This window comes from Muscardinus avellanarius (assembly GCF_963383645.1).
Source record: "Muscardinus avellanarius genome assembly, chromosome: 1".
In the NCBI taxonomy this organism is placed as follows: domain Eukaryota; kingdom Metazoa; phylum Chordata; class Mammalia; order Rodentia; family Gliridae; genus Muscardinus; species Muscardinus avellanarius.
The window spans coordinates 89115988-89124558 of NC_137786.1; the positions used below are offsets into that span (position 1 = coordinate 89115988).

General features: G+C 38.2%; 1 protein-coding gene across 1 annotated transcript; it reads left to right on the plus strand.

The window, feature by feature from the left end:
• Window positions 1-653: 653 nt before the first annotated feature.
• Window positions 654-1298, plus strand: MACIR (macrophage immunometabolism regulator; the record flags this gene model as incomplete). Its single annotated transcript, XM_080701594.1, has 1 exon — window positions 654-1298. The coding sequence occupies exon 1, from the start codon at window positions 675-677 to the stop codon at window positions 1296-1298; it is 624 nt and encodes a 207-aa protein (XP_080557720.1). The 5' UTR covers window positions 654-674.
• Between the last annotated feature and the right edge of the window lie 7273 nt (window positions 1299-8571).

Sequence of the window (8571 nt, forward strand, 5' to 3'; positions counted from 1 at the left end):
TTAAACTAGGATATGATTTTCTTTAAATAATTTATAGTATATGGAAGGGAGAAAATTTACAAGGTTTGGGATAACTTTCTCCAAGGACTACTCCATACACTAAAACTATTATTTTTTGGTTTAAATTGCAACTCTTACAAAAAATCAATCAGTTTCATCAGTTGTATTATATGCCTTTTCAGCACAGTGAAACAGAACTGTAGGTGTCATGTACTAGCCCTTATTCTAAATTAAATGAGAGGAAAATGTAATACATGAGTTGGAAATATTTTGAGAAATCATGTGAAACTTTGCTTGCTTTTATTTACCTAATGTTGAGATCTGTATTCAATTTACTTAATATTATGTCAAGAGATAAATTTTATGGGGTCAAATGGAGTGCTGTACTTAAATATTATTGTTTTCTGTTTGCCTTTTTATCTGAACCTCTTCATAGTACTTCAGACTTGCATTTAACCTGAGTTCTTGTAGGCAGTAGTGGTCATTTTATGCCCACTGTGAGCTGTTTGAAAGACATGGGCAAGACCTATCTTTGTACACAAGCTGTTTTCCAGGCAGTGTTACTACCTGTGCCCTGACTTCTCAGAGCATCCGGCTTGGCCCAGGGTTCTGTGCATTCTGCTCTTCTAACCTGAGTCTGTTTATTTTTAGGAGTGTGCAGATTGGTGCCTAAAATGGAAGTAGATATCAATGGGGAGACCAGAAGTACCCTGAGCACCCTGCCCTTGCCTGTGGCTGAGGTGAGCTCCCCAGGAAAGGCGGAGGCGGAGAAGCCCCGCTGCTCCAGCACACCCTGCTCACCCATGCGTCGAACTGTGTCAGGCTACCAGATTCTTCACATGGACTCTAACTATTTGGTTGGCTTCACAACTGGTGAGGAACTCCTGAAGTTGGCCCAGAAGTGCACAGGAGGTGAAGACAGCAAGGGGGAAGCCATGCCTTCCTTGCGCTCCAAACAGCTGGATGCGGGACTTGCACGTTCCTCTCGTTTGTATAAAACCAGAAGTAGGTACTACCAGCCCTATGAGATTCCAGCGGTCAACGGCAGGAGGCGAAGGCGGATGCCCAGCTCAGGAGACAAGTGCACTAAGACCTTACCTTATGAACCTTACAAAGCCCTCCATGGGCCCCTGCCTCTTTGTCTTCTTAAAGGTAAGAGGGCTCACTCCAAATCTCTGGACTACCTCAATCTAGATAAAATGAGCATCAAGGAGCCAGCTGACACAGAAGTGCTACAGTACCAGCTTCAACACCTAACCCTGCGAGGGGACCGTGTGTTTGCTAGGAATAACACATGAGAGACTCGTGCAGTCCAACTCACTTTAGGTCAGCCTACACGTGGCTAGAGAATATCCACGGCTGTATTCTGTACATGACTCTTCACATTATAGATGGTTATATCAGCTAAGTGTTCCTGGAATAGAAAAAAATGTTTGGATCAAATTTTGGAAACAGGAATGAAACCACAGGTACTTGGGGGGTGGGTATCATTCTAGAGCACGCAACTACAAAGAAAACAGAATGTTGACCGTTAGTTTGTATAGCTCTTTAGCTAGGAAAAAAGGCTTTGGTACAATAATTTCATCTTTATGATTCTGACACTCAAATTGGGAATGTTATCTGCTTGGTTGTTGCTGACTTGGTATGATTCGTTAGAAATTTATATCTTAAGTACACAAGTACTCCTTGAATCTCTGTATTTTACTATAAAATATATGTAATGATTTGTTTAATGAAATTTAGAACTTGAACATTGCTGAATTGGACCACTTTTTATTTTTAAATATTGAGTTTAAATATTTTATAACTGGTTTTGCACTGAAAAATATTAACATTTCAGATTAAAAGAATAATGTTTCTTCACTTGCCTCAATAATATTATTGAGCAATGAATTTTTTATTTCCGCATGGAAAGTTATTGATCTTTATGGCTGTAAAATATTTCTTTATAGCATTATTAAAGTGTGTCTTAATAAAATTAAATTTGGGATACAAAGTATTTATTTTACAATGGGCGGGGGGGGAAGCTTTTCCAGAAAGTTTCCGATATGAAGTTTTCATAAGTTGAAAGAGTTTCTTTAGTGCTTATTTTCTAATTTAAAATTCATGTGGAACTTTAAAATGGAAAGGATTCTTTTAATTGTGGATTATAGGCATAATACTGTTTGCATCTGAATTTTCTGTAAGTGAATGGAACTCTAATAGAGGATCTCATGATTTCTACTATTGAATGCTTAAACTAGGTATGAAGTGATACTATTCAGCATGGCATTGGGTCATCCCAGTTTTAGTTCTGTGCAACACAGCACTCATTGAAATTCCACTTTCTAGGATTAGTGTAGGAGCCTAAAGTGCTTCTACAGTTTTAATGGGTTAATCCTGGATTACTTAATTTATGTCAATTGCACTGGTTTAATTTGTTGCTAAAGAAATAATGCCCTGGCTTTAGTAACAAATACAGCTCAACTATTCTTGAGTATATTTTGGAGAAAAAAAAAATGTGACTTACCTTTTGTAAACATTTCTATTTCTTTTCTTCTTCCTCTTTTTTTTCTTTTGACTTTTAAAGGTGCAATTTATTACTGATGTGGCATTTCTGGCAACATAAAACAGCATCCTTTGTTTTACTCTGAGGGCTATGAGGTTTCTTAGGTATTAGCAGTCTTGCTTATTAGAACACCTTTTAATTAATGAGTGGTCATTCCTGGCACATTTGCAATTTTTCTTTAACCAGAATGAATGGCAAAATTTATTTGGAGCAGAGTAAATATTAGAAAATCCTAAGAACTCTTAATCAATGTTTATTATACTTTAACTAAGGCAAACCATGTGCAAGAGTCTTGGGGAAGTTGGCCCAAATCTCACTGAGTTGATCAGATTTCTTGGTGGGCTGAAGATTTTCGGCTGTTGTATATTTTAAAGTAAATTGCACCTTTGTAACATATTGTATTGATGAATGATCACTAAGGTTAACTATATCTATACAGTCATTAGTTTGACAAGAAATAGAATCCTGTCAGATGCCAAAGAGTTGGGATTTTTACGTTTAATGATTAAACACCATTATTTATTGATGATTTACCCTGTGGAACTGTATTATTTCTAACTGAAATAAAAGGGTGATGTAAACACATATTGTTATGTGGTGCTTTAAACTAGATCCACCATCAACATGCTGGTTATGGTTTAAGAGTTCCACCCAAGCACTTATTTTAAGACCTTATCTTTGTTAAACAAAAACTCAAACCTTTTCCTTTTGATGCTCATGGGTGTTTGAAGGTAAAGCAAGTATTTATACAAAGCAGTGCTATGTATTCAGTCTGTTAGGAAACACAGCTGTATTTCTGTGAAATCTGCTCCCGCCCATATATATATGGCTTCTGATTTTACTTAAAGAGAGGTGAAGCTCTGTGTTGAAAATGAATATATATTTATTTCATTTATATGAATATGTATATTTCTGTGACTATGTATGTATCCCATATATAATATACACACACACACATATATATGTATATATATACATATACTCACATACATACATACACACACACACACACATATATATATATACACACACACACACACATATATATATATATATATATATATATATTTATTTATATTTCTGATTTTACTTAAGGACAGGTGAAGCCCTGTGGTGAAAATGAAAGGGTTAAATGCTGCTGTTTCCTGATGAATAAAGATAGATCATTTTAAGTCTGGTTTCCTAGAAAGAAAGTTTCAAAATCCTAAGTCTAATGCATTTATAGAGCCTCTTCATGAGTTCAGCCTTCCTTTCTCTGTACTTGGTGGAATTATGTACCTATGCTGGGTAGTATTTTATTTAAAATAAAAGGGGGGGGGGAGAGGCTAGATTTCTTTTAGTTGAAGAAAAAAAAAGTCTTCTAACATCGTTTCTATTTTTAAAAAATTCAATTTAGTATTCCATACTAAATAGGGTATACTTTGGGCCAGAATAGACTTGATGGTGTTATCCTACAATACTTACTGCTCTTAAACAATGCAGCACTCTATCACCTTACTTTATTTTAAAAGATGCCATGTGTTAGAGGCTCAGGTAGCAATAGACTTCAGGGCCCCCCTTGGGGGTTTTATGCTCTGTTGACTCCATTTGGCTGCAGATGTAGGCCTGCTCCAGTCCATCATCATGGAAGGAAAGACTGTACGTGTAAACCCATGAAGCCTCCTCAACCTCTGTGCTCTTATTCAGCTAAACTCTTGCTGTTCAAGGTCCACCAAGTCTGCCCATCTTTTGTGTCCTGTAACATCCATCTGTGGGTCACCCTGTCTTTTTCCTTCTTTTAGATTTTCTTACGTGATTTCAGGAATTGGATTTAGGAAGCTTTTAGATGATGCCGAATTAACTTTTAAAAGCAAATTGGCCTTCACCAAGGAAGAAATCTTTCTTGCAGTCTTGAGAAAAGCAGCCTATTTTTACTGATTTTTTTTTTTTCACCCTGACATACTTTTATCTTGAAAAAGCTTCTGTTCCATTATAACCATTGAGCTTTTTTGGAAGAAAACTTTTAAATGACCGTGGCCTAAGTGGTTTGTTCTCAGTCAGAGAAAGTAGGTGGCAAGGCTGTCGCAGTTTATAAAGGGTATTAATGACCCTAGAAGAGTTGGGGTGGACAGGGAGCAAGATGTGCATTACTGTAACACAGAGTGCAGCAAGTGTTAAGTAAAATTGCCTTTTGAAACAATGTAATTTGATTATGAAAATAGAAATTGATGAGAAAGATTGCCTGAGAAATATAAATGTGATTACATGCCTAGAAATGGAAAGGCTGTCTTTGTAAGGAAGTCCTTTAGATAAGAATTATGAAATGAACTTTTTTGATATTTTACAGTACAAAAATAATTTTTTTTTCTGGCAGTAAACAGTAGAAACAATCAAAGAAAGAATGGGTTTGATTTGTTATATTGAGTTTGCTGAGCCCCTGGATGTTCCTTAACCACAGTGGAGGAGATGTTGAATTCATATTCTTGCCATTGTGAGATGACTCTGCATCAGGCTTGCTTAACTGAATTCAGAGAGAAAGTCTGAAACCATATCTGAATGTTGTCCCCCCAATCTTGGCTTGTGTTTGATTGTAGAGATCTGTGGGAGAGCATAGGTTGAGAAAAGGGAGATCAGTATCTACTGGGATGGTAGAGTAGCTGCACAGTTAGTGGATTCCTTAGGTGATCCTAGCCAGTTCACTGCTGGGGAAAAAAAAGAGCTTTGAAGCTATTGCGCTTTTGGAAAAAGCTAGCAGCACTTTCAAAGTTCCTTCTGAATGCCCTCGAGAAAGGATTCTTGCTGTGTGCCCTCGGAAAGCCGAAAGACAGGGAACAGTGGGTCCCTGAGATTGACCTTTAGCCTCATTCGCCAGGAAGCAGATTCTTCACCAAACTGTTATGTAAAAGGATTACGCACAGAAATATATATATTTGGAAGACTTTGAATCCTCTACCACTGGCCGAATGCTTCCGTTAGGGAAAGCAAGTTATGCAATAAGAAGTTTTTGATTTTGATGAAATTCAGATTCTGATGAAGGGGGTGGAGTGGACACGGCCAGTTGGTGCTGAGCATGCGCACCTGTTCCTGTGGCAGACGTCACTAATCCTTGAGAGCAGCCTCTCCTGGAGCCCAGATGTGGCTTTTTTATCTGCCCGTGAACAGCTGCAGCAGAACTGATCAACATTACACAGGAGATAAAATGTATTTGCCACCACATTCCCACAACTCCTGCACTGGAGGACAGTATGAAATGGAAAAATCGACTGAGGGGTTTTAAGTAGGCAACTGGTCAGGACCCTGTCTTCTAACTCAGGACTGGAGGCTTAGTGTTGCCTTCACCATTGCCCACAGGGATGGGCTGAGCACTTGCAGGCTCCCTGGGAACAGACAGTTTAGGACAGTTTTCACCTTCAGATACATGCCTGTCCTTGGGAGAGGGGGGTAAAGTAGTGTAAGATACATGCCACATTAGTGTTATATAGAATAATTAGCAGTGTAAGGGAGGAGAACTTAAATTGCAGGGGGCTGAAATCTCAGGGGGAAAAAAGTTAATTTTCTCTCAGTAGCTTAGGCTCCTGATTGGACGTGCTCACTTACATTTCCAATCTATATAAAGGTTGAAATGTAAAAATATAGATACATTTTTCTGCAGAGTGCCTTCATAGGGATGTCTGGGGAGACAGATATATGGAGAAGGCCAGATCTTAATGGTGGGCTCTGAGAAGTGTCAAGATGTGCCAACAATGTTCAGTTCCCTCCACTTATATCTTGGTTGCCTGCTAAGATGAACTGACCTACTTTTTGGAAGAGTAAAATAAGCCGAGTATGGTGGCGCACACTTGTAAGCCCAGCATTTGAGAGGCTGAGCCTGGAGGATCGCGGTTCTTAGACAGCCTCAGCTACTTAGTGAGGTCCTTTGCAACTCAGTGAGAGCCCTTTTCAAAATAAAAAGAATAAAAAATAAGGGCTGGAGGTGTAGCTCAGTGGTAGAATGCCCCTGGGTTCAATCCCTAGTATCCCTCCCCCCGCCCCCCCCAAAAAAGAATAGTTAAATAGAAGCATAGTTAAAACTGAAGCATTGGAGCTGGGGTTTGGGGAGGCAAAGGCTATAACAAAATAAATAAGTAGATATTTTAGTGACTTTTTTCCCCCCTTGTACTGCTACTCCTATCCTGGGGCAGGGTGGGATGCAGATGACACTTAAAAGGCTTACTTAATTATTTAAGGTCAGAAGCACATTGAAAAATGTATATTCTTGATAAAGTTTATATAACAAGTGAAATTATATGGCAAGTACTTTGCTCCAGAAGTTTCCTAACACAGAAACTTTGTTCCCAGAGCCCCTTTATGAGTACTGTCTTATTCCTCTGCCCTCTATGGAATTGCTTTTTATGGTGTGTAGTTTTATAGACATATGTATAGGCTGGAACTCTTAGCTGAAATAAACCCTTTCTAACACTGAGTAGTTTCTAGTTTTGAAATGACAAGTTTAGAACCCTGGATTAGTTGGTAGATTTCTTCCTAATTTTTATAAAATTTGAATAGTATTGTTTTCTTGATGTTTCACCTATATTTATAGTGCCATGCTCATCTAATAAGATTTTAATGTAGTCATAAGGAACAGTTTTTAAGAGATTAGGCTGTCAGTAAAAATGAATTACTGTTTATTGGTAGGCTATACATTATGTACACCATATATGGTTAAAAAATTTTCATTAAACATGACAAATGTCTTTTTTTTAAGAAGAAAAAGGTATGTTGTATTACATTTGGTATAACATTGCATAATTATTTTTCTCTTTAGAATTCTTTTTTTTTGTGGTGCTTGAGATTGAACTCAGGAGTATTCTACCACTGAGCTACACACCCAGTCCTATTTATTTATTTTATTTTTTATTTTTGAAGCAATGTCTTACTGAGTTGCTAAGGGCCCTGCTACATTGCTGAGATTGGCCTCAAACCTGTGATCCTCCTGTCTCAGCCTCCCAGGCATTGGGATTATAAGTGTGTGCCACTGTGCCTGGCTAAAATTCATTCTTAAAACTTATTGAGACAGGTTGTTAAAGTGAAATGTGGGGATTGTGATGTTTCTTCAGGTTATTTTTATTTATATATACTTATTTATTGAGAAAACTTATGCCCAGGATAAATACACTAGAGAATAAACAATGGGAAACATGACTTTCCCCACTGGGCCATGGAAATCATAGAAGATGCTGTAAATGATAATGACTTCTCAGCTTTGAGAAGAGTTGTTAAGAGCCACCTCATTTGCATAGTGCTTAAAGGTACAGTCACACCAGTAGCAAGAAAGGACCCTTCATATACTGAGAAGTACAGCATTAGGAGGCTACAAATGGACTGCTCAGAGAGCTGTGGTGGATGTTATATGAAAATTTGTAAAAACCAATCCTTCTTTGAAATAGAACCACTAATACCAAATAATTACAATTTATTTGTAATAGTTCATGTTCCTTAAAAATGAGTGGATTCAACCTCTATTCATCAAATATTTATCGTGTATTAGCAGACTACAAGGAGAGCAGGACACAGGGGCCATGGTTTATGTGTGTTCGAGTGTTAGTTTACTGGGGATTGAACCCAGGACATGACCATTGCGCTTCATCCCAAGCCCCACCCCCCTTTTTAAGTTTTATTTTGAAACAGGGTCTGCCTAAGCTGTCAAGGCTGGCCTTTACCTTGTGATCCTCCTAATTTGGTCTCCCAAGTCCCGAGATTACAGATGTGTGCCACCATGTCCAGCTTAGTTTCCATTTTAAAATAAGTGATTTTCATAAACATAGAATATATTTTGCGTACCCAGAGAAGGAAGTTCCACCTTCTGTGTGAGAAGTGATTGTCTGAGAAAGCTCTGTTTGAGTCTGAAGAGTGAGGAGGATTTTGCCAGGTAGGTAGGAGAGGTGAGGCTCTCCCAGCAGAGGAAAATGCCCTTATGAGAATAAAAACCAGAAAAGGCCTGCAGCGGGGTGGGGTGGGGGTCATTGATTCTGCTTTTTCTACCATACAAACCAATCTGGACAGAA